This window comes from Pongo pygmaeus, chromosome 1, assembly GCF_028885625.2.
Source record: "Pongo pygmaeus isolate AG05252 chromosome 1, NHGRI_mPonPyg2-v2.0_pri, whole genome shotgun sequence".
NCBI classification, from domain to species: domain Eukaryota; kingdom Metazoa; phylum Chordata; class Mammalia; order Primates; family Hominidae; genus Pongo; species Pongo pygmaeus.
The window spans coordinates 195408381-195435734 of NC_072373.2; the positions used below are offsets into that span (position 1 = coordinate 195408381).

General features: G+C 39.7%; 1 protein-coding gene and 1 non-coding gene across 7 annotated transcripts in view; both read right to left on the reverse strand.

Moving 5' to 3' along the window:
- Positions 1-27354, reverse strand: part of ZMYM4 (zinc finger MYM-type containing 4) — a 155338-nt gene that overhangs the window by 97592 nt on the left and 30392 nt on the right. For 5 of the 6 annotated variants that reach the window (XM_054496387.2, XM_054496381.2, XM_054496427.2 and 2 more), the window contains one exon: positions 1138-1183. The exons of the other annotated variant lie outside the window; for it this stretch is intronic. In XM_054496387.2, the coding sequence (XP_054352362.1) occupies positions 1138-1183 (46 nt within the window). The remainder of the gene's footprint in view (positions 1-1137; positions 1184-27354) is intronic. 6 annotated transcript variants of the gene reach the window in all.
- Positions 15826-15977, reverse strand: LOC129023576 (small nucleolar RNA SNORA62/SNORA6 family). Its single transcript, XR_008496849.1, has one exon. It is a non-coding gene; the product is annotated as a small nucleolar RNA SNORA62/SNORA6 family (small nucleolar RNA).

Consider the following 27354-nt stretch of genomic DNA (forward strand, 5'->3'; position numbering starts at 1 on the left):
ATTGTAATAAAATTCATAAAATATATAATCAGCACAGAAATGTACATAAATGATACACTCAGTGAGCCCATCATGTTTATTATTGTTTGTTTCTGAACTGCATGGTGGTAGGAGGTGCTCTTGACAGTGTTTGCTTTGCAAACATTTATTCCTTAAGTTAACCAACCACCACTACAAGCACCATCACTCGCTGATTCACCAAAAACTGGGTAAATAATTATCTTGTTTTTATTAATCTTTCCTGTATGCATGCATAGCTCACATTTATTTCAATGTTTAATATTAGAAGTGTTTCAGATCTTTATTTAGAAGTTTGATGGTGTTTTTGTGACTAAAAATATGCCACAGGAACTTAACTCTTACTTATATCAACTTAAACTTACAGTAAATTGGTTTCATTATATGTCATTTCACCTAAAGTCACAATTTCCAAGAACATATCAACAACATTTAGTGAGGACTTATTATACAGCCATACAATAAAATACTTAGTAGCCATTAAAAAGGGTGCAACAGGTCTATATCCATTGACACAGAAAGATGTCTACGCAGTTGAATGAAAAAAAGCAAGAACAGTATCTATGATTCCTACACACATATATAAATCTTCATATACCATGTATAGATATATACACTCATAGAAAAAAGTCTGGAAAGATATATATGTTAAACTTTTAAAACTGGTTATCTTTGGAAAATGGTAATGACAAAGGCTTTCACTTTCTATTTTATTCATTTCTGTATCGTAAAATTGAATGTATTACTTTTATAATCATAAAAAACAAATTATTTCTAAAAATACAATAACACAAAAAGAATTTTAAAAGAAAATAAAAGACCTTAAACCAAGTAGAAACCCTTGATAGTGGTAAGTATAATCTTCCATATAGACACAAAGTATGGCTATATTTTAATATGATAACTATGAGAATAAAATATTTATTGAAAAAAAGTAAGATTCTTACAATTCAGATTAATCTGCTAAAAGAACAGTATGTGATGAGATCTAGACTAAATCAGATTGAACCATCACATAAATCAGCCCTAACTAAACACTATAATAGTTAAATACCGTATCTAGATTAACATTCATTTTCTATCTAAAGACATGATTGTTTTTTCTCAAATGGTACTTACAGTTCTCTACAATTTCATCAAAAACTGCACCACTTTTTTGTTCAAACTGGAAAAGCAAAAAAGGAAAGAGAAAAGTAACATTACCATCATATCTTCTATCATACGTTCTTTTGGTACCCCTCCCTATTCCCCAGGGAGCTGTAATTTTCAACCCAAATTACATAAGTGCACAATATAAACAAAAACATTGCCAAATAGAGTAAAATAAAATTTAGGATGAACCAAAGTAGTTCTCAGACCAAAGCCCCAAACCAAAAACTAAGAGATAAATCACATCCTCTCACTATAAACAACTACTTATTTTTTTAATCATTCATGTCACAAAAGAGACGATCATATATATATTTTAATAACAGTAAACACAGCTAACACTTCATAAGAACTTACTAACACCGAGAACTGACTATGTAAAACTTCCCATCAAAACTGAACAAAAAAATTAACAGCTTTTTCTCTTAAGCTAAAGCCAGAAACATGCTGCTCTTAAGTTGAAAGTGAGGCCTGTTACAGGGATGGTTCCTACTGAGTACGTTAGTGCCTAAGACAAAAGTAAAGCCATGTCGGAGGTAATTTCAGATCTTTAAACACACAGGGAAAAGAAAGCAAAGCACCGGTAACTCCACCAAAGAACTAAAGAAAATGGCACACTTCACTTTGAGTCTCTGAAGGCCTCCTTACTTTGGAGGTTCCTGCTTCCCTGCCTGTTACTCACCAATGAGGCAAGAACACAAGAAATGCTGCTTCTTGATAAACCTTGCCTACTATAAGAAGCCAGAATCAGCCACCCCATTCAAGGGAGAAACTTTTAGGAAAAAAGAACTACCTAGCTACCTACATAACTGTAGAGGAAACACAACAGCTAGCTATAGTAATCAGTAGTATCTGATATTCATAAATATTAACAGAAAATAAAAGATCCCAGGTTTCCAAAAGAAACCTATGTGAAAGAGAAAGTTCAAGGTAAACAAACAGAACCACCACTCCAGAAGGAAACAAGTAACTTATAAAAAAGCAACTTCTTGGCTGGGCCCAGTGGCTCACACCTGTAATCCCAGCACTTTGGGAGGCTGAGGGGGGCGGATCACAAGGTCAGGAGATAGAGACCATCCTGGCCAACATGGTGAAACTTCGTCTCTAGACAAAAAGTTGGAAAAGATAATTTATGTGACATGGAGGATTGAAGCACTAAGTCTAACAACAATATCAAAGGTACCCCCAAAGAAGAAAATAATGGTGAAGGGGATAACAGAAAAAAATTTCCCTGAACTGAAGATATAAATACCATATCTGAGATGGAATGGACCCACTAAATACCAAAGAAATAACGAAAAAAAAAGATACATCCTGGTAAAATATATCAGAATTCCAAAAGAAAACAAAAGGAGCAATTTTTTTAAATGATAGTGCAGGTAATTTATAAACACATTTAACTTGAAATTCAACTATGTAAACATTGGAAAGTAAAGGAAAGCAAACAAATAGTGAAGGTCACTCCACCTACCATTCCAGTCAATGAGCTAGGCTCTAGAATGAAAGGGAAATGGGAAATGAAAAATGTCACTCTGGGTCAGGCGTGGTGACTCACGCCTGTAATCCCAGCACTTTGGGAGGCCGAGACAGGTGATCATGAGGTCAGGAAATCGAGACCATCCTGGCTAATACGGTGAAACCCCGACTCTACTAAAAATACAAAAAAAATTAGCCGGACATGGTGGTGGGCGCCTGTAGTCCCCAGATACTCAGGAGGCTGAGGCAGGAGAATGGTGTGAACCTGGGAGACGGAGCTTGCAGTGAGCTGAGATCGTGCCACTGCACTCCAGCCTGGGTGACAGAGCGAAAAAAAAAAAAAAAAGAAAAATGTCACTCTGTAAGCCAAAGAATGAAAGCATCTGCCTACACTGAGAGGAATCCCATTGTTTAATAGCACTGTTTGTTTTTGAACAATACTGTCCCAAGGCCCGATGCTATTATTCCTTCTCATCTTATACAATATTTCTCATGATTCTCTATTCCCCTAGAGCTACTGCTCATTTTTCTCTTCCCCTTGACAGGAGAACTCTTCAAAAGAGTTGTCTAGCTGGGTGCAGTGGCTCACGCCTGTAATCCCAGCACTCTGGGAGGCCGAGGTGGGCGGATCACCTGAGGTCAGGAGTTCAAGACCAGCCTGGCCAACATGGCAAAAACCCATCTCTACTGAAAATACAAAAATTAGCTGGGCATGGTGGCGGGCACCTGTAATCCCAGCTACTTGGGAGGCTGCGAGGCAGAAGAATCACTTGAACTCAGGAGGTGGAGGTTGCAGGGAGCTGAGATTGTGTCACTGCACTCCAGCCTAGGGGACAAAGCAAGATTCCGTCTCAAAAACAAAAACAAAAACAATAACAAAACAAAACAAAAAAGCCAGGCTTGGTGGCTCATGCTGTAATCATAGCACTTTGGGAGGCCAAGGCAGGTGGATCACGAGGTCAGGAGTTCAAGACCAGCCTGGCCAACATGGTGAAACCCCATCTCTACTAAAGATACAAAAAAATTAGCTGGGCATGGTGGGACACACCTGTAATCCCAGCTACTTGGGAGGATGAGGCAGGAGAATCGCTTGAACCTGGGAGGCAGAGGTTACAATGAGCCAAGATCGCGCCATTGCACTCCAGCCTGGGCAACAGGGCAAGACTACATCTCAAAAAACAAAACAAAAACAAAAACAAAAGTTGTCTATACATGCTGCCTACGACACCTGTCTCCTGAACTCACTTCAGTAAGGCTTTTGCCCGCACTAATTCTACTGAAACTTTTCTTGTCAAGGTCATAAGCGACCTCCACACTGCTAAACCCAATGATCTATTCTCACTCCTAAAGGAAAAAAGAGAACTAGAAGATGACAACCATTTAAGGTGAAAAAATTTGGATCACAATCACTACTTCACATCAACATTAATCCCAGATAAGTTAAAAATAAACTGAAAAAAAATAAAAGCCCTAGAACATAGAAAAGTCTTTTAACCAGAAAAAGAAATCTTCATGAAAAAGATTTTAAAGTTTGACTATATTTTTAAAAAACTGTTTGGAAAAGCTTAAAGGTAATCTGAGTGAAAAAGTTGTAGTAGTAGTATAATAATGGTTAATATTCTATGTATAAAGCAATCTTGGACTCAATTAAAGAGTACTATCCTAATAGAAAGTGATCAAAGAACATAACCAAGCACTAAACATTCAATCTTACCCAAAATCAAAATTGAGATACCATTTTCTCTCAGACTGGTAAAGATACAAAATGAAGAGAGACATAGAAACGTCCCTGTTTTTAAAAAACCCAATTGTATATCTTGGAAAATTATCTTTATACAGAGATCTACTTCATTCTTTCCAGTGGCTGCATAGTCTCTTATTATATTGTACTGATGAACATTTTAAGGTTGCCTCCTGCTTTTTTTTTACAAATGTAATATTGCAGTTGTCATCTGTATATATACGATATGGCTTAGGTATGTGAGTATATCTGTAGGATCAATTTCTAGAAGTGGTATCACTAGGTTAAAAAAGATCACTAGGTTAAAAAAATTAAATATTTAATTTTTTTTTATTTAATTCCTCCCAACTAAGCTTCATGAGTTGCTGGGATTACAGGAACACACCACCATGCCCAGTTTATGACACTTTTTTTCCAAGTACTTTATATGATTTAATCCAATTTAATCTCCCAAAAATCTCATAAGGTAGGTAGTGTTAACACCTCTATTTTATAGGTGAAGAAATGGAAGTACTGAGAGGTTAAGAGGAAGGACACACACACACACACAGAGCTCTGAAAGTCTCCCAAGAAAAATGTCCAAACTTCTGTGGATATATAAGACTCTCCAAAATCTAGCCCTAACTTCCTCTATAGCTTCATCTTTTCCTGTCTTCACGTTCCCATTACATCCCCATCCTGTAAGCAAATGCTCCAGCCATTATAAATAACCTATAGCTGCTCACCCAACCTTTCAGGTAGTTTCAAGCATCTGGGCCATTGTGCACAGTGCTTAAGCTTTTCCAGTCTTAATTCAGTAGTAAACATATACTCAGCTTCAAGCTAAAGCTGCAACTCCTCTATGGTACCATAATCTCACACACAACCCAAACACACCCAACTTCCCGAACAAAGTAGAATTCACAGCTCTTTCCTAGTGACACTACGACCAATGTGACTATGTAACAACTATAATAACTTTACTCCCAAGTTGGGAATGCTATAAGGAATCAAGTACCCATACAGGTTTCTGAAGCTGTATGAGGTCATATCCCATTCTTTTTGTAGACCAACCTGCTGACAGATAACAGGGGTTATACAAACCTTGAGTTTTAATCCAACTTTGGAGACTAAACACAAAATCAATAAAAAGGAACGCTTTATATAAAGACCTTTAGAATAATGTTAAAAATTAAAAACAAAAAACAATCTAGTTAGTTTCTTTCAATAGAACCTAAATGAAATCAAGATTCTACAAAGGATTAGAAATCCTACACTTCTCAAAGCCAGGGCAGGCAAAAGTGCACCCTGAACAAAAAAACAAATAAAAGATTATTTTTCTCCTATAACAGTCTCGCAACACAGAACATTTCAGTGACCAGATATGTGGGACTTTTTCGTCACACACCAAATATCTAGCAGACACCAACTGTGTGTCCTATAATTCACTTCAATTCTGACACTATCTACCTAGAATTAAGAGTAAGATCCCACAGGTTGAAGGCTCAGTCCAACAAGGCTGCCTCCCACTTCAGATACCAATCACAAGCCCCAGCCTGTGACTTGACCTTGTAACTGGCCAGCTATATAACTTGGAGTGCGCACAATCCCCACCTCAGGTTCAATTAATTTGCTAAAGCAGCTCATGGATCTCAGGGGAACACATTTACTGGTTTATTATAAAGGATACTACAAAGGATACAGGTGAACAACCTGATGAAAGAGCTGCATAGGATGATATATGCTGGGGAGACGCATGGAGTTCCCGTGTCTTCTCTGGGCATGCCACCTTTCCAGCACCTCTACGTGGTTCAGCAATCCAGAAGTTTTCTGAACCTTGCCTTGGGGTTTTTATGGAGGCTTCATTATGTAGCCATGATTGAGTAAATCATTGGCACTGCTGCTCAACTCAATGTTTAGCCCTCTAGTCATGTCTTGGTATTTTTGGTGACCAGCCCCATGCTGAAGCTATGGAAAGGCCTGGCCCTAAGCCCAAGTCACTCATTAGTACACAATCCACACTTATCACTTCAGAGATTCCAACAGTTTTAGGAGCTGTGTGCCAGGAACCTGGGGCAGAGACCAAATATGTATTTCCTGTTATATCACAGTATCACACTAGCCTAAAGAGATTTTTATTTGTTCTGTATTTAGTAGCCTAGCACCTACAACACTGCCTAAAATATAACAAAAACTCAGTCTTTGCTGAATAAAAGAATCACTTCTATTAGTTAATAAGTAGTTTGAAACTTGTTTATTTAAAAAACTTAACCATAGAGTGTACTTTAAATTTTCCAAAACTCCCAAAGTTTCCACTGAACTTTCAAATAATTTGTATACTTTCAACAGACCACTCCAAATCAAATGTCCAATCCTATTCCTATTCCTTCAACCGCCACAATGAGTAATGTTAGTCTTTCCCTGCTGCTACTCTGATTTGGATGTCCCTTAGTTTTTCAAATGTATTAATCCTGATGATTTTTACAATCATTTTTTTCAAGTTTCTCAATGTGAGAAATTTGTTTCGGAAAAATTTTTTTGAGACGGGTCTTGCTCTGTTGCCCAGGCTGGAATGTAGTAACGTGATCACAGCTCACTGCAGCCTCAAACTCCTGAGCTCAAGGGATCCTCCCACCTCAACTCCCGAGTAGCTGGAACTAGAGGTGTGCACAACCACGCCCAGCTAATTTTTTAAAATTTTCTGTAGAGAAAATTTTTTAACATTTTCTGGGTATTGCTATATTGCCCAGGCTGGTCTTGAACTCCTGGCCTCGTGATCTTCCCACCTCAGCATCCCAAAGTGCTGGGAATGCAAGCATGAGCCACCACACCCAGAGATATTATATTTTTTACACAGGCAGCTACCACGCAGAAATATAAAAACGACTATGCAAGCTGAAACCATGCAAAGCAATCTTAATGATCAAAGAGAAAAATTAAAATTGTTCCATGATCTTTTTTTGTCAAAACACTTGAAACGTTAAAAACTCTGTCAGTTTGGCCAGGCATGGTGGCTCACACCTGTAATCCCAGCATTTTGGGAGGCTGAGGCGGAGTGATCACCTGAGGTCGTGAGTTCGAGACCAGCCTGACCAACATGGAGAAACCCTGTCTCTACTAAAAATACAAAATTAGCTGGCCATGGTGGCCCATGCCTGTAATCCCAGCTACTCAGGAGGCAGGAGAATCACTTGAACTCGGGAGGCGGAGGTTGTGGTGAGCCAACATCATGCCACTGCACTCCAACCTGGGCAACAAGAGCGAAACTCTGTCTCAAAAACAAAAACAAAAACACTTTGTCAGTTTAAATGTGTAGGGAAATGAAAAAATATTGTATAACTAATATTTGCTTACTATGTTATAATTTAAAATGTGAGAATCAAAGGGTTTTATTTATTTGTAAAAAATCTACCAGCAGTATGGCTGGGCACAGTGGTACATGCCTGTAATCCCAGCACTTTGGTATGCCAAGGCAGGCGGATGACTTGAGGTCAGGAGTTCAAGACCGGACAGGCCAAGATAGTAAAACCCTGTCTCTACTAAAAATACAAAAATTAGCCAGGCGTGGTGGCACATGCCTGTAATCCCAGCTATTTGGAAGGCTGAGGCAGAAGAATCACTTGAACCTGGGAGACAGAGGTTGCAGTGAGCCGAGATTATGCCACTGTACTCCAGCCTGGGTGACAGAGCGAGACTTCGCCTCAAATTAAAAAACAAAAAAACAAAAAACCCTACCAGGAGTACACAGTGCCTGCCTTTGTCTTTTCCTATGTAACTTGTGATACAGAATAAGCAACTTTTCCATGCCTTAACAAATTGTCAGCCAGGCACAGTGGCTCACTCCTATAATCCCTGCCAAGGTGGGTGGATCACCTGAGGTCAGGAGTTCAAGACTAGCCTGGCCAACATGGTGAAACCCTGTTTCTACTAAAAATACAAAAATTAGCCAGGCATGGTGGCACGTGCCTGTAGTCACAGCTACTCGGGAGGCTGAGGCAGGAGAATCACCTGAACCTGGGAGGCAGAGGTTGCAGTGAGCCAAGGTTGTGCAACTGTACTCCAGCCTGGGAGATAGAGTGAGACTCCGTCTCAAAAAAAAAAAAAAAAAAAAAAAATTGCCATAATCTCTTCTAAATTTGAATTGGCTTCCAAAATTATACCCTTTGCTCTTTCAATCTTGTGAGTATCTCAACAAGTTGTGTTACTGTGAAATTTGTACCAGTATCACTTCCACTATGACCATTTGTCTTTTTGTTACAACATTTTCCTCATTTATGTTTGTAAGTTTGTCTTCACTGAATTCTTCAGGTGACGTATCTACACACTCCCCTTTATAGCCACTTGGAGATCCTATGTCTTTCATCACATAAGTTAATGATGGGCTGCATTCCAAAAAAGACCCATCCCATCAACATGTTAAATAGCTGATGATCACAATTACCTGCCTTAAGTAATCTCTGGAATCTGGGCACAAATTTCACAGCAGCATCCCTATCTGTTCTAGCATCTTTACCAGAAAACTTGTCAATAATCCATGACCATTCTGAAATGATGAAACCAGCCTTTACTGGCAACAAGAAGTCCTTCGGTTGGCTTGTAATTAGTTTTCTTTCAGTGCAACAACTAACTTCAATGATTCAGCCTGAATGCTAGCCAAATTGACTAGGGTCTGTTCTTAATACAATTTATTTAAATTACGTGATAAAGCTATCTATTTATTTATTTATTTATTTTTTGAGACAGAGTTTCACTCTTGTTGCCCAGGCTGGAGGGCAATGGCGCAATCTCAGCTTACTGCAGCCTCCACCTCCCGGGTTCAAGCGATTCTCTTGGCTCAGACTCCCGAGTAGTTGGGATTACAGGTGCTGCCTTCACACCCGGTTAATTTTTTGTGTTTTTAGCAGAGACAGGGTTTCACCACGTTGGCCAAGCTGGTCTCGAACTCCTGACCTCAGGAGATCCGCCCACCTCAGCCTCCCAAAGTGCTGGGTTTACAGACGTGAGCCACCAATTGAATTTTTTCAATATAGTTCATACTGTAACTACATGCAGGCCTAGCTCTTGTCCTGTCTTCACTTACCTGTCACCGTTTTTGAATCTTCTAATCACATCTAATTTTTCAGTTCCTGTGTTATCACTTTTGATTCCTTTTCTGAACTTTCATCTTTTTTTGCAAATTCTCTCCTCTTGAGTATCCATTTTTATAAAATGTCACATAAGTTTATAATTGGAAGACAAGGATGCAACACAACTACACACTTTGCTATCTGTGTATGAACTAAATAATAGATGCAGAGTGACAAACTCCAACACAGACTCTGAAAGAAGTGATGGGATTAGTCACTGTTCATGACAGACATCTGCTAATTACATAGTGATTTGTTAACACAAGAGCTAGCACTGAAGTTTATACTTTATGCAATTGCTCATAGTTAATATACCATGGTAAATGAAATATGAACTGTGTTGTTAGAGAACTGGCATTTAAACCTTGGCAACTGAAATTCAAGCATATCAGAACAAAATAAAAGTGAGGACTAATTTACTATTACACATTTGCTACCAAATATACAGTAGGTCTTGAGAAAGACCACTAATTTCTATACTGCAATATTCTAGTCACTGTTCTGCTACTAACAAACAAAGCTTAAGAGAGAAACTTAACTCCTCTGGGACTCGATTTCTTCAACCCATATAATGAATATATAATAAAGTTGGGCTACATAATCCTAAAAACTCTCTCCAAACGTTCAAATTTAATGCTCACAATTCACTCTCAAGCTAGGCATAAACTAAAAACTCGAATTATTATTATATAATGGACACTGAATACTTGTTAAGAAAACTATAAAAAGTAGGTCTAATTCTGTCTCCATAAAGTATTTCTTTTTAATTAAATGACTTTAAAAAATAATAATAATTTTTTTTTTTTTCCAGACAGGGACTCACTCTGTCACCCACGCCAGAGTGCAGTGGCATGATCTTTGCTCACCGCAGCCTTGAACTCCTGGGTGCCAGCAATCCTTCCGTCTCAGCTTCCTGAGTAGTTGGGACTACAGGTACATCCAGTGAATTTTTTTCTTTGTTTTTCTGTAGAGACAGGGTCTCACTGTTGCCAATTCTGGTCCCAAACCTCCAGGCTAAAGCGATCCTCCCAACTCAGCCTCCCAAAGTGCTAGGGTTACAGGGGTGAGCCTGACTTTTTAAGACATTAACAATTCTTCCTTTAAAAAAGAAGCAAATACATCTTCTTTTCGCATTTTTATTCATTTCAAAATTTATGTAAAGTTAATTAAACAAAATGATTAGTTCCCAGAAACTACACTGACATAAACTAAAAACAGGCTTAGTTTCTCCATCAAAAAAAGACTGGCTAACTGTCAACTTGCTGTAGGTACACTTATTGTCTGTAATACACATTTCATGTGCTGGTAGTAATTTTTTTTTAGTAGAACTTTTTTTAAAGGTTATATAAAACAAAAACCAAAGTTCTACGTAGAAGCAATGGAGTTAAGTTGCATTTTAGAACTCAAATTGGATAAAATAAAGCAACTGAATTACTTTCAAGTTCAGAAAAAAACTTAACAAGCCAGCTACTAAAAATGTTCTATTGAAGTTTTGCAAAACATATCTTTTGAGTGTTAAATTTACATTATATATTTTAATGAAAAAACTTGTTTGAATAGCTACAATAACCTGATAAACATAAAATAGTCAAAATGTATCACTGAATATAGAGAATAGAGCCCATTACTGAGAAAATAGCTTTAAAAAAAAAAAAAGGCCATCATCTTAAAATTACTTTTGGTTTTTTTGTTTTTGTTTTTGTTTTTTTTTGAGATGGAGTCTTGCTTTTGTCACCCATGGAGTACAATGGCATGCTCTCGGCTCACTGCAACCTCTGCCTCCTGGGTTAAAGCAATTATCCTGCCTCAGCCTTCCAAGTAGCTGGGATTACAGATGCGCACCACCACACCTGGCTAATTTTTGTATTTTTAATAGAGACAGGGTTTCACTATGTTGGCCAGGCTGGTCTTGAACTCCTGACCTCAGGTGATATGCCCGCCTCGGCCTCCCAAAGCGCTAGGATTAGGCATGAGCCACCGTGCCCAGCCAAAATTATTTTTTAATGACTTCTTTTCACAAAAGTTAAGGATAGAAATCAAACTACCTCAGCAAAAAAAAAAAAAAAAAAAAAAAAAAAAATCATTTTTGAATAGTTAATGTCTCCCTTTCAATCTGCAAGTGTAAAATACTATATTTACCCTTAAAAGTAAACTGGGGCCGGGTGCAGTGGCTCACACCTGTAATCCCAGCACTTTGGGAGGCTGAGGAGAGTGGATCACTTGAGGTCAGGAGTTCAAGACCAGCCTGGCCAACATGGTGAAACCCCGTCTCTACTAAAAATACAAAAATTAGCTGGGTGTGGTGGCGTGTGCCTGTAACCCCAGCTACTCAGGAGGCTGAGGCAGGAGAATCGCTGGAACCTGGGAGGGGGAGGTTGCAGTGAGCTGAGATTGCACCACTGCACTCCAGCCTGGGAGACAGAGCAAGACTCCGTCTCAAAAAAAAAAAAAGTAAACTTTTTTTTTTTTGAGGGAAAAGAAAAATAAACTATAGTTTTTGTCATTAAGTTTACTAGTCCAAAATAATGTACAGAATTGTTTACTAAGTTTGAAGAATCAGGAATATTTATGATAAAATCCATGGCATTCCTCAAAGAAACTATTTTCATTGCTTCCTAAAGTCTATAGCAAACATGATGTAAATTATAAAACTTATAACTAAAACAACAAATAAAAGTTTTCTCAATTATTTAAGGTAAAAATAAAAACCTTGGACTGCTTCTCTTCAATTAGTGATACCTAAAGTTAAACAGAGGTGTGAGTTTTCAGGAACTAAGAGTATGTGAATGACCTCTAGTCAACAAATGGTTGCTAGGCTGTATTTTAAATTTAGGCCCAGTTAGCCACTTGGGATCCAACTTGAAAGACTGGCCCTTTCAGGCTCACATTTGTTCACATTGATCATATTACATACGCCTTTAAAATATAATAAACATTTTTAACATAAATTTTTAAAATAAAAATTCCAATAATAAAGGCTTCATTTTAGCCAATACACACAACCTTTACAATCTCCCAACCTCTAAGACAGTCACTGCAAATAAAAGTGACAGAGGCCAGGTGAGGTGGCTCACACCTGTAATCTCAGCACTTTGGGAGGCCGAGCTGGGTGGATCACCTGAGCTCAGGAGTTTGAGACCAACCTGGGCAACCTGGTGAAAACCCATCTTTACTAAAATACAAAAAATTAGCCGGGTGTGGCGGCGCCCGCCTGCAGTCCCAGCTACTCAGGAGGCTGAGGCACGAGAATCATTTGAGCCCAGGAGGTGGAGGTTGCAGTGAGCTGAGATCATGCTACTACACTCCAGCTTGGGCTACAGAGTGAGACTCTGTCTCAAAAAAAAAAAAAAGAAAAAGAAAAAGTGACAGATAAAAGTTTACCTTTAAAATACTTAAGACAGGCTGGGTGCAGTGGCTCACGCCTGTAATCCCAACACTTTGGGAGGCCAAGGCAGGGAGATCACTTGAGGTCAGGAGTTCGAGACCTGCCTGGCCAACATGGTGAAATCCTGTATCTAATAATAATAAAAATGTTAGCCGGGCCCGGGCACGGTGGCTCACGCCTGTAATCCCAGCACTTTGGGAGGCTGAAGCGGGTGGATCGCCTGAGGTCAGGAGTTCCAGACCAGCCTGGGCAACATGGTGATACCCTGTCTCTACCAAAAACACAAAAATTAGCCAGCTGTGGTGGCATGCGCCTCTAGTCCCAGCTACTCGGGAGGCTGGGGCAGGAGAATCACTTGAACTCAGGAGGCAGACGTTACAGTGAGCTAAGATCGTGCCACTGCACTCCAATCTGGGTGACAGAGCGAGACTCCATCTCCAAAAACAATAATAATAATAAAAGAAATTAGCCAGGTATGGTGGCAAACACCTGTAATCCCAGCTACTCGGAAAGCTGAGGCACAAGAATCACTTGAACCCGGGAGGCGGAGGTTGCAGTCAGCCAAGATTGTGCCACTGCACTCCAGCCTGGGCAACAGAGTGAGACTCTGTCTCAAAAAAGGAAGGAAGGGAGGGAGGGAGGGAAAGAAGGGAAAGAAAGAAAGAAATAAAGAAGGGAAAGAAGAGAAAGAAAGAAGGAAAGAAAAAGAAAAGAAAGAAAAAAAGATAGACATTTGCTGCCACATAATTTAAAGAATAAAAAAAGTACTTTAAAATCCCACTGCAGGGAAATGGTTAATTTATTAAGACAGATTATACACGAAATTCTACGCAGACTTTAAAAAGAATAAGGTAGAGAGTTCTGGAGATGGATGGTGTTAATAGTAGCACAACAATGCGAATGTACCTAATGCCACTGAATTACACACCTAAAAATGGTTAAATGGAAGATTTTATGTTATGTATATTTTATCACAATAAAGGTATAAAAAGGTATATTATTTATGGCATCAGAGTTCCAGAAGCAGAGGAGAAAGACTGCAGAGCAGAAAAAAATATCTGAAGAAATAATGGCTGAAAACTTCCCAAATTTGATGAAAGACAGATACATATCTGCAGATTCAAGAAGCTAAGCAAACATCAAACAGGAAAACCCAAAGATATATACACCAAGACACTCATAATCAAACTGCCAAAACCTAAACAACAACAATAACAACAACAATCTTTGAACAGTCAGAGACAAAAAACACATTACTTATAACTACAGACTTTCCATCAGAAACCATGGATGCCAAAAGAAAGAACAACAGGCAGGGTATGGTGGCTCATGACTGTAATGCCAGCACTTTGGGAGGCCAAGATGGGAGGATCGCTTGAGCCCAAAGTTTGAGGCTCCAGTGAGCTAGGATCACCACTGAACTCCAGCCTGGGTGACGAGTGAGACCTCGTCTCGAAAAAAAAGGAAAAATAAAAAGAAAGGCTCTTCATACAAAAGTGAAATAATATCAGAAGAAAATGTAGAAAATTGAGAATGAAGAGCAACAGAAATAATAAATATCTGAATAAATATAACTATTTCTATATGTAGACTATTGTTTTATTTTTCACTTCTTTAACCTATGTTTAACAGTGGAGTGTAAAAATTATTATATTATAGGGTTTTCAATATATACATATATGGCAGCTACAACATAAAAGGGAGAGTAAAACAGCCTTCCAAATTCATTGTCTAGATCTCACTTGAAGTGACTTTTTTTTTTGAGACACAGTCTCCCTCTCTCACCCAGACTAGGGTACAGTGGTACGCTCATGGCTCAGTGCTGGGATTACAGAATGAGCCACCACGCCAGACCTGAAGTGATAAAATACTGATTCTAAGAAGCCAGTCCCAAAACATTATATACTATAGGGGTTCATTTATGACTTTTTTTTTTTTGAGACAGAGTTTTGCTCTTGTTGCCCAGGCTGGAGTGCAATGGCGTGATATCGGCTCATTGAAACCTCCGCCTCCTGAGTTCAAGCGATTCTCATGCCTCAGCCTCTTGAGTAGCTGGGATTACAGGTGCATGCCACCATGCCTAGCTAATTTTTTTGTGTTTTTAGTAGAGATGGGGTTTCACCATGTTGTCCAGGCTGGTCTCAAACTCCTGACCTCAGGTGATCCGCCCGCCTCAGTCTCCCAAAGTGCTGGGATTACAGGCGTGAGCCACAGCACCTGGCCTTCTCACTTATGACATTTTCAAAAACACAAAACTATAGCGACAGGTAACACTACAGTGGCGGCCAGTGGCTAAGGGTGCATAAAGGCTATGACTACAAAAGAAAGCACCCCAAAAATGGGGTGATAGAAGCGTATCCTGTTTGTGGTGGTGTTTATAAGAATCTATGTGTGTGTTTAAAATTCAATCAACTATGCACCAAACGTCAAAAAAGGAATTTTATAGATTTTCATACTCGTGTGAATTAGAAAAAGAAAAAAGAGGCCGAACGCGGTGGCTCACAACTATAATCCTAGCACTTTAGGAGGCCGAGGCAGACAGATCACCTGAGGTCAGAAGCTCGAGACCAACCTGGCCAACATGGTAAAACCTTGTCTCTACTAAAAATAGAAAATTAGCTGTGCATGATGGTGCATGCCTGTAATCCCAGCTACTCGGGAGGCTGAAGCAGGAGAATCACTTGAATCTGGGAGGTAGAGGTTGCAGTGAGCTGAGATTGTGACATTGCACTCCAGCCTGGGCAACAAGAGCAAAACTCCATCTCAAAAATAAAAAAGAAACAAAGAAAAGAAAAAAGGAATTTTAGCATACATTCATTTAAAAAATAAAATACATATGTATGCAAGATAAATTTATGTATAATTGTAAATAAATACAGTGAGTAGTAAAATTACAAGAGATTTTTATCTTTTCTGTATACCTTTTTATTTTCATTTATGTATTTATTTTCACTTGTATCAAAAATTACTATCAAACTCCACTCACTGGATCAGAGACCCTTGTAATATTGGTGAAAAACTTGCCCCTCATGTAGCACACTACCTACACTTGTGAGCTTATACCTTTTTAAATCTTTCAAATCATCTACAACAATGCTGCCTTTATAATAAAAGTAAGACATTCAAAGATAACCACAAAATGGTCGGACGCGGTGGCTCACGCCTGTAATCTCAACACTTTGGGAGGCCAAGGCAGGTAGATCACTTGAAGTCAGGAATTCGAGACCAGCCTGGCCAACATGGTGAAACCCCGTCTCTACTAAAAAAAAAAACACAAACATTAGCCGGGCATGGTGGTGGGTGCCTTAATCTCAGCTACTGAGGAGGCCTGAGGCAGGAGAATCGCTTGACCCTGGGAGGTGGAGGCAGCAGTGAGCCGAGATCACGCCATTGTACTCTAGACCCTGGGCGACAAGAGTGAAACTCCATCTCAAAAAAAGAAAAACAAACAAAAAAAAACACACAACACAAAAAAACCCCACAAAATACTTAAGTTTCTTTAAGATGTCCCTTAAATATAGTTATCTCATAGAATTATTTGAAAAATAAATAAATCAGAATATTCTAAAGTAGTTTTTTTGTGTGTTTTTTTAAGACAGTCCCACTCTGTCGGCCAGGCTGGGCTACAGTGGTGCGATCATAGCTCACTGTAGCCTCGAGCTCCTGGGCTCAAGCAATCACCATAAGGTATTTTGAGATCACAAATATAAAGTGTAATTACAAAGGCAGACAACTGCCTTCCCCAACCCATCCCTAAAAATTTACTAACAAAACAATTACAAGGTTTTTAAAGAGATAGATGAGACAGGATAACCTAGTTTCTTATGTGTAATCTCCCCTTTCAGAATATATAATCATTATACACACACAAATGATCAGTACAAAGCCAAATATTAGGCCAAATTATTCTGACTAAATTCTTTATTGCTCAATTACCTAAAACAATTTTATCCTTTCCTTACAAGTCTAAGGAACAAATCTAAGGCAATGCCCAGCACAATTTAAAGGACAAATATGTGTTTGTTGAATACATAATGCAAACATAAAGCTATTCTTAAAATTTAAGAAAAACACTTCTGTCTATGTCAAAGAAATAAGCTAAATTTATAAAAATGCATTCAAAGAATAAAGTTTATTTAAATAACTCATTTTCATAAAGATCCCCAAACTTGTACCATGTATAACCAAAATTATAAAATTAATATTATAAAATGTCAACAATTAAGTCATCTTGTTTCATTTCTCAGATTCAATGAGGTTGGCATCCATATTTAGTCAGGAAGGCATCTGTGCTATAGAACCTCTCTCAAACTCATCCACCATTTCTCCCCAAATTCACATACCATTCTAACATGTCTTCCATTTTCTGTCATTCACACCACTTTTCCTCTTTCAAACAAGGCTGTCTGCTCTAATCTTTTAACTTGCTAAGTCAATTATTTGGTATTATTGTTTTGCATGAATCTTCCAAAAGCAAAAAATTTCCTTTTATCATCCACTTTCTTGGTTTTGTTTTCTGAGACAGGGTCTCACTCTGTCACCCAGGCTGGAGTGCAGTGGCATGATCTCAGCTCACTGCAACCTCCACCCCCCAGGTTCAAGCAAACCTCCCACTTCAGCCTCTTGAGTAGCTGGGACTACAGGCATGTGCCACCATGCCCAGCTAATTTTTGTATTTTTGGTAGAGACAGGGTTTCGCCATGTTGCCCAGGATGGTCTCGAACTGCTGAGCTCAAGTGATTTCATCCCTCTTGGCCTCCGAAAGAGCTGGGATTACAGGCGTGAACCACCACACCCGTCTTATCATCCACTCTTAACTACGAAAACTCACTTTGATTCTAGTACTTCAAGAGGAACACTAAAGTAGACTAGTTCAGGCGACTAGGGTTCTAGACCAGCTCAACCACCAAATTATGAGAGATTGGGCCTAAAAGTCTGAAATTTCTCAATGAATGAACTCCTATTTCTCAAGCACCTAGCATGGGATAGACAGTTTGTATATACCATTGTATTTCATTTGTGTGGGACACAGTAGGTGTACTCTGTACATATTATTAAGTGAATAAACTACCTTAAAATTAAGTACTGTGGTCAGGTGCAGTGGCTCATGCCTGTAATCCCAGCACTTTGGGAGGCTGAGGCAGGTGGATCACTTGAGGTCAGGAGTACAAGACCAGCCTGGCCAACATGGCGAAACCCCATTTCTACTAAAAATACAAAAATTAGACAGGTGTGATGACACATGCCTGTAGTCCCAGCTACTCAGGAGGCTGAGGCAGGATAATTGCTTGAACCCAGGAGGTGGAGGTTGCAGTGAGCCAAGATTGAGCCACTGCACTCCAGCCTGGGTGATATCGAGATTCTATCTCAAAAAAATTAAAAAATTAGCCGGGTGCGGTGGCAGGCACCTGTAATCCCAGCTACTTGGGAGGCTGAGGCAGGTGAATCACTTGAACCAGGGAGGTGGAGGTTGCAGTGAGCCGAGATTGCACCATTGCACTCCAGCCTGGGGGACAGGAGCAAGACTTCATCTCAAAAAATAATAATAGCCGGGCGCAGTGGCTCACGCCTGTAATCCCAGCACTTTGGGAGGCCGAGGCGGGTGGATCACGAGGTCAGGAGATCGAGACCATCCTGGCGAACACGGTGAAACCCCGTCTCTACTAAAAACAAAAAATTAGCCGGGTGTGGTGGCGGGCACCTGTAGTCCCAGCTACTCGGGAGTCTGAGGCAGGAGAATGGCGTGAACCCGGGAGGCAGAGCTTGTAGTGAGCCGAGATCGCGCCACCGCACTCCAGCCTGGGTGACAGAGTGAGACTCCGTCTCAAAAAAAATAAAAATAAAAATAAAAATAAAAATAAATAATAATAATTTAAAAAATTTTTAAAACAATTAAAATTTTTTTTAAAGTACTGCATGTGTTTGCAGATACACAGGAAAACATCATTTACCTTCTAAGTGAATTCTGTTTGTCCAAGGGTATCCATGTGATGTCACAGCCAGACACTGTACCAAGGTACAGGGGTTTTTGCACTGCATTCATACCCTGAAAGCTTTCTAAACTGCATAGCACTAAAACCTAAACCTACCAAGTTTTCATTACCAATGCAGTGTTTTCTCCCCTTACTCTAATGTGGACTTTTATGTTCAAATTCAGTTAGTCTCTCTATCATGCCAACTAAATGATACTACTAAGAATTCAAAAGATGAAAGTAATTTTAAAGATAATTTAGTATTAACAGAGATCTCTCATTTTAGAGATGAGGAAAAAGAAATCACCCAAGGACATTCAGAGAGTTAACATGCCCAGTTCAGTCAGTTAGCCAGCGGTAATTTATTGCATATTTGCCTGCTACAAATCAGGCACAAACAGTGCTGGTCTGCATTAAAACTATGTTAAAACAGATCTGAAAATGAAGCATTTCTGTACTTTTCATAGTTTATCAGGAAATGTAGATATTACACAAACAATTACATAGTTAGATGAACGGTATCATGGGGAAGAAGAAAATGCTACGAAATTTATTTAGCAGTGACTTAACCTAGTCTATAAATTTAAAAGGCATCCATTAGATTAGAAGGATGAAAAAACATTTGCTATAGGAAAAGGTAAGAAAGTTTTAGTGGAGGAGGTCCACAACAGAAGAAATGGAGTATAGGTGTAAAAGAAACAAGACATAAAACTAAATATATAATCAGGACCATATATGCCCAACCTTGAATGATTTTGAACTTTATCATATGGTTAGTGGAAAGCCACTGAAAAATTTTAAGTAGAGCCATAATGTGATTAAAGAATTTAAAAGATCGCTCTGGAACATCTTATTGTGTTAAAAAGTAAGTAAAGACCAAAAAACTAATGGATATTTTAAAAAATAAAATGAAACAAAAAAAGAAGGTAGGTTAGAGGGGCTCCCACAGGCTGAATATGGGATAATTTGAGTATCAAAATGAATACTGGTAACAATGGATCATGACACACTGATTAAAGAATTCATGAGACCTTACTGATACTTAAAAAATAAACAAGCATTCATAGAAGGAAAACATAAGACAAGGCCCTAAAATATGGTGGAGAAAAAGGAAGGGAGAGAGATAAATGAAATATACTATTCTACAGGTTCTATAAATGATATAATTTTTAAAGATAATAACTTAAAAGATGCATGCTGTAATCTTTACAATAACCTCTAAATACAAAGGAATACATCTAAATACTCAAAATAGAACAGTGAAAAAAATGCAATTTACCTACAATAAGGCGAGAATAAAGAACAAATGGCATCAATAAGACACAAATAAGACAGAAGACTTAAATCCAACTATGTAATTACTACATTAAGTCTAAAAGGAATAAACACAACAATTACAAACTGTCGGGCTGCAGAAAAAGGCAAAACCCACATAGAGACACAGACTGAAAGTCAAACGGTGGGGAGGGTAACACATGTCAATCCAAATACTAAGCATAAAAAAAAAACCTGATATTAAATATAACCACATTAATCTCAGATATAGGAGGCCTAAAGAGAAAGTATGCACCCAGCACAGTGGCTCACACCTGTAATCCCAACACTTTGGGAGGCAAAGGAAGGAGGATCACTTGAGGCCTGGAGTTGGAGATCAGCCTGGGCAACAAAGCAAGAAAGACCCCATCTCCACAAAAAATAAGAAAACTCAGCTAGGCACAGTGGTGTGTACCTGTAGTTCCAACTACTTGGGAGGCTGAGATGGGAGGACTGCTGGAGCCCAGGAGTTCGAGGCTGCAGTAAGTTATGATTACGCCACTGCACTCCAGCCTGGGGGACGAGCAAGACACTGTCTCTAAAAAAAAAAAAAAAAAAAAAAAAAATAGAAGAGAAAACATGACAAGAATAGAGTCACTCGGCCAAGCATGGTGGCCCAAGTCTGTAATCCCAACACTTTGGGAGGCTGAGAGATCACTTGAGAAAAAAAATCTTAAAAAAAACAGAAAGAAAAAAGAATAGAGTCACTAAATATGATCATCAACAAGACATAACTCTATATGTGAAGCAACTAACAATACAACTTCAAAATACATGAAGCAAAAAACAGAACTAAAGGGATAAGTAAAATCTCCAACTGTGGCTGCAGATTTATAGTTGTTAGTTACAACAAGACAAAAAAACAAGACACAGAAGATTTTTACAGCCCTACCAACCAACTTGACCCAAGTGATATTTATAGAAACACTACACCTAATAACTTGGTATGCACTTTTTAAAGTTTATTTGTGGGCTGGGCGCAGTCGCTCATGCCTGTAATCCCAGCACTTTGGGAGGCCGAGGCGGATGGATCACGAGGTCAGGAAATCGAGACCATCCTGGATGGCCAACATGGTGAAACCTCGTTTCTACTAAAAATACAAAAATTAGCTGGTCGTAGTAGCGCATGCCTGTAATACCAGCTACTTAGGAGGCTGAGGCAGGAGAATCGCTTGAACCAGGGAGTCAAAAGTTGCAGTGAGCTGAGATCGCGCCACAGCACTCCAGCCTGGGGACAGAGCAAGACTGTCTAAAAAATAATAATAAAATAAATAAAGTTTACTTGTGGGGGCACCAAGATACACTATATGCTGGACCACAAAAAAAGAGCATCGATAAAAATCAAATAATTGAGGCTGGGAGTGGTGGCTCACACATGTAATCCTATCACTTTGGAAGGCCAAGGTGGGAAGATTGCTTGAGGCCAGAAGCTGGAGAACAGCCTGGGAAACATGGTGAAACCCCATATCTAAAAAAAAAATACAAAAAAAAATTTAGCCAGGCATGGTGGCACATGCTATAGTCACAGCTACTCTTAACAGGCTGAGGTGGGAGGATGATTTCAGCCCAGGAGGCAGAGGTTGCAGTAAGCTAAGATCGAGCCATTGCACCCCAGCCTGGACAATAGAGCCAGATCCCGTCTCAAAGAAGAAAAAAAAGAAAAAAAAATCAAATAACTGAAATAATAGAAAATACATTCTCTGACCTCAGTGGTATTAAATTTGAAATCACTAAAAAACAAGATAATTACAATATCAAAAATTAGAAATTAAGCATACTTCTAAAGAAACTGTATGGCCAGGCGCAGTGGCTCACGCCTGTAATCCCAGCACTTTGGGAGACCAAGGCGGGCAGATCACTAGGTCAGGAGTTCGAGACCAGCCTGGCCAACATAGTGAAATCCCATCTCTAGTAAAAATACAAAAAATCAGCCGAGTGTGGTGGTGTGCACCTGTAATCCCAGCTACTGAGGAGGCTGAGGCAGGAGAATCGCATGAACGCGGGAGGCAGAGGTTGCAGTGAGCCAAGATCACGCCATTGCACTCCAGCCCAGACGACAGCATGAGACTCCATTTCAAAAAAAAAAAAGAAAAAAAAAAGAAACTGTATGGTAATGTAAGTAGAAAAATAAATCAGAGAAAACTCAGTAAATATTTTGAACTGAATGATATAAAAACACAACTAAGAGTTTGGGGATGCAGTTAAAGCAGGGCTTAGAAATGTCTATAGCTTTAAACCATAAGCTATCGATAAAATTTAAAGAAGGATGACAAATCAAGAAGCTAGGAAAAGAAAGCAAAGTAAACCCAAAATAAGTGGAAAGAAGGAAATAATAAAGATAAAAGCAAACATCAATCAAATAATGATAAAAGCAAAAATAAATTAAATAGAAAATAAAGAACAGCATAAAAATCAGTGAAACCAAAAATGAGTTCTATCAAAAGATCAATATAGGCTGGGCGCCATGGCTCATGCACGTGTCACTTGAGGTCAGGAGTTTGAGACCAACTTAGCAACATAGTAAGACCCCATCTCTACAAAAAATAGTCAAATTAGGCTGGGCGCTGTGGCTCACACCTGTAATCCCAGCACTTTGGGAGGCCGAGGAGGGCGGATCATGAGGTCAGAAGATCGAGACTATCCTGGCTAACATGGTGAAACCCCATCTCTACTAAAAATACAAAAAATTAGCGGGGCATTGTGGCAGGCGCCCATAGTCCCAGCTACTCGGGAGGCTGAGGCAGGAGAATGGCATGAACCCGGGAGGCAGAGCTTGCAGTGAGCTGAGATCGCACCACACTGCACTCCAGCCTGTGCAACAGAGCGAGACTCCATCTCAAAAAAAAAAAAAAAAAAAAAGTCAAATTAGCCAGTCCGCTGGCACAGGCCTGTAGTCCCAGCTTCTCCAGAGGCTGAGGCAGGAGGATCTATTGAGCCCAGGGGTCAAGGCTGCAGTGAGCTGTGATGGCGCCACTGCACCCCAGCCTGAGTAACATAGCAAGGCCCTGTCTCAAAAAAAAAAAAAAAAAAAAAAAAAAAAAAAAAAAGCAAGAGCTTGTGGATAATACAAAAACAGGCTACCGACTAGAATTTGGCCTGTGAGCTACAGCTTGCTGACCCTTGTTCTAGAGACTGCACTCAGACAACAAAAATGAATGGAACAGGATTTCAACTTTTCGGCTATTATGAAGTAACAGAGAGTAGATTTACCTTCCTGCCTTAAACAACTAAAAGGTCAGACAAAATTATGAAGTAAGTTTTTCAGGCATTGGAGAACAGGCAGAATAGAACAGTAAGCTCTGAGACAAGAGAAACAAATGAGGTGAGTCCTATCATTGCCCCAGCTTACCGTCTGGAGAGTTTCCAGGCCACATAGCATACAGAGTGAAACTAAATGGAGCCTGGCAATCTCCCGAAGTTGAGGAAACAGGGTTCAGAGTTAGCAGACATCAAAGAGGCCAGAATACTAAAAAGGAGAGAGATACACTGAGAAGTCCAGAGATCTGCAGAGGACTCGCCTCTAGTCTTCAGCTAAGTATCAAGCTGCACAAGTAAGAGAAGAAACCATGGAGGCCAGTGAAACAGTCACCAGAAAAAAGTGGGCAGAACAATTCCTAGAGTTTATACAGGGCCTGAAATAGTTCATGTTCCATCAACCAGAAGGAAAAGAAAACACAAGACTTTTTTTTGAGAGAGAGCCAGTGGCACGATCTTGGCTCACTGCAGCCTCCACCTCCTAGGTTCAAGCGATCCTCCTGCCTCAGTCTCCTGACTAGCTGGGACTACAGGTGCCCGCCACCATACCAGACTAATTTTGTACTTTTAGTGGAGACGAGGTTTCACCATGTTGGCCAGGCTGGTCTTGAACTCCTGACCTTAAGTGATCTGCCCGCCTTGGCCTCCCAAAGTGCTGGGATTACAGGTGTGAGCCACCGCACTCGGCCCAGAAGGAAAAGACCTTCTAACACATGGGGTATCACATGGGGCATCACATGGGGCATCAATTATTCAATAGTATAATAAAAAGTCAGCAGTAGGATAAAATTAGCTTTTGCCAAGAAGCTATTCTGGTGCCGCCACCTAACAAAGATTAAAAGTAAGCCTCAAAAAGATTTGTTTATCTTATTTATTTATTTTTTTAAGGCAGGGATACAGGGTACCAAAAATATCTGTTTCTAGTGACTTTACTGTATCCCAGAACAAAGCTTGAGAATAGTTAAGGGAACCTTTTTTTTAAGTCCTGCACCCAACTAGGTAGAGGCCACCATGTCTGGCATTCAATCAAAAGCTACCAAGCATGCAAAGAAGCAAGAACAGCCAATTTATAATAAGAAAGGTTAATCAACAGAAACAGATCCAGAAATTATACAAACGATAAAACTAGTAGACCATTAAAAAAACTATTATAAATATATTCCATGTATTCAAGAAGGTAAAGGTGAAAGCATGAATATACTAAGGAGACACACAGATACATATAAAAAGTACCCAAACTGAACTTAGAGATGAAAAACCCAATGTCTAAGATGAAAATTACACAGAATGGAACTAACAGAAAATTATACACTGCGGAAGATTGGTGAATTAGAACATACAGCAAAAGAAACAGTCCAAAATAAAAAGAGAAAAAAAGGCTAAAGAAAATTAGTGAGCTATGGAACAACATCTAGTGATACAATATGCATATAACTGGAGTCAATAAATATGCTAAGGGAGAAGACAAAAAAATTTTGAAAATATAATGGCCAAAACTTCCCAATTTTATGAAAACTGTATACTCACAGAATCAGAATGTTCAATGAACCCTGTGCAGAAGTTTGAAATAAACCATACCAAGGCATAATCAAATTCCTGATAAAAAGTGATAGAGAATTCTTAAATGCAGCTAGGGGGAAAATGGTATTACAGCCAAAGGAACACAAATAATAACAGTAGACTCATAGAAGCAATGCTGAGGCAGGAAAATAGAATCTGGAGGCAGGGAACCTAAGGCCAATTCACACTGACTTCCCAGAGCTAAATCAAAAGGAAAACCCCAAATTTCCACACCTAAGTAACAGAAGAACTGGAGGCTACTCCCTTGGTAAACCCCACTCTTTTTCTATGTGGCAGATGGAAAATTGAAAGAATCTCTGTTGCCGGGCACAGTGGCTCATGCCTGTAATCCCAGCACTTTGGGAGGCCAAGGTGGGCAGATCACGAGGTCAGGAGATCGAGACCATCTTGGCGAACACTGTGAAAACCCGTCTCTACTAAAAATACAAAAAAAAAAGCCGGGCATGGTGGCAGGCGCTGTAGTCCCAGCTACTCGGTAGACTGAGGCAGGAGAATGGCAGGAACCCAGGGGGCGGAGCTTGCAGTGAGCCGAGATGGCACCACTGCACTCCAGCCTGGGCAACAGAGCAAGACTCTGTCTCAAAAAAAAAAAGAAAGAATCTCTGTTGGTTGCTTTCTGCAACCAATCAGACGTTTGCATAAGAGTGTAACTTTGTAACTTCACTTTAGCCTTTGATTGGTTGCTTTCTGCAACTTACCAGGCAACTATTCAGACTGATTCCTGGCCAAGTCTTTGTTTGCACAGAAGTGTAACTTTGTAATTTCACTTTAGCCTCTGATTGGCTGCTTTCTACAACCAGAGGTTTGCATAGGGTATAACCTTTGTAACTTAACTTCAGCCTCTCATTGGGGGCCACTACTTCATTTACAAAGGGTGTACACCAAGTAACCAATGGGAAACCTCTAAAGAGGATTTAAACCCCAGAAAATTCTGTAATGGCACCCTTGAGCCCCTATGCTCCAACCACCTCCCACACTGTGAAGTATACTTTCATTGTCAATAATCTCTGCTTTTTTTTGCTTCATTCTTTTCCTGCTTTGTGTGTTTTGTCCAATTCTTTGTTCAAGACGCCAAGAACCTGGACACCTTCCATTGGTAACAATGCAATCCAGAAGGTATAGGAGCAACATCTTCAAAGTACTGAAAGTAAAGGAAAATGTCAATCTAGAATTCAAAATCCTGCAAAAATATCTCTCAAAACTACACCAGGTGTGGTGGTGCATACCTGTAATCCCAGCTACTCAAGAGGCTGGGGCAGGAGGATCACCTAAGCTCAAGAATTTGAGTTCAGCCTGAGCCACATGGCAAGACTGTTTCTTTAAAAAAAAAAAAAAAACAAACAAAAAAAAACTTTCAAAACTGAAGGCAAAATAAATAGTTGTTCAGAAACAGAGAATCATCACTACCAGACCAGTACTACAAGAGGTATTAAAGGAAAGTCCTTCAGCAGAAGGAAAACGACACCATGTGAAAACAAACGTCTGCCCTAAGGAAAGAAGAGTATGGCAATCTAACTATGTGGGTTCTCACCAGTTATAAATGGATTGCCTCTCAACTCCAAACCCACTCTTCTCTGCCCTGCTTTACATAACGGAGATGGACCCTGCAAAACTTTCTCCTTTGCCAGCTGGCACAATGTTAACCTTTGTCAGTAGATGGCACTGGAGGAATACTCTAGAAGGAAGGGGCTTCTCTTCCTGTTAACACTGTTCTCTAGCCGGCTTGCTCCAGTGGAGGTGTTGTGCAGGACTCCAAATGGCCCTCCCAGAGACCAACTTCCCAGCAAGTCTCAGTGACACAGGCACACACGCATGACTAGTTTCCTGACAAGTTTTGTCAGCACTCCAGAGAGCAGCTACCCTGCAAGTTTCAGCAGCACCCCTATGGGAGACAGACTTCGCAGAGAATTTTGCCAGTGTCCCCGCTGTCTTCTTAGCCAAATTCAGCAAGGGGCTTCCTAGTGACTTTTTTTGAGACACAGTATCCTCTCTTGCCCAGGCTGGAGTGCAGTGGTACAAACACAGTGAGTGCACTGCAGCCTTGATCTCCTGGGCTCAAGCAATCCTTCCACTTCAGTTTCTCAAGTAGCTGGGACCATAGGTGCACACCAGTATGTCCAGCTAATATTTTTATTTTTTGTAGAGATGAGGGACTCACCATCCTACTGACTTTTATTGGCACCCCAGGGGGGCATTTTTTAATTGCCAGCAAAACCCTGCCCCACCTCAAATGTTTCCAGCATCCAGTGGACCACACCTTCTCCAATAAGATCTGAATCTCAGCCTTGAAGCTGATGGGCTGGCCATCATCCAGACTTATTCCATCCTTGTTACTTTGCCTCAGACTTAGAGGTAGTG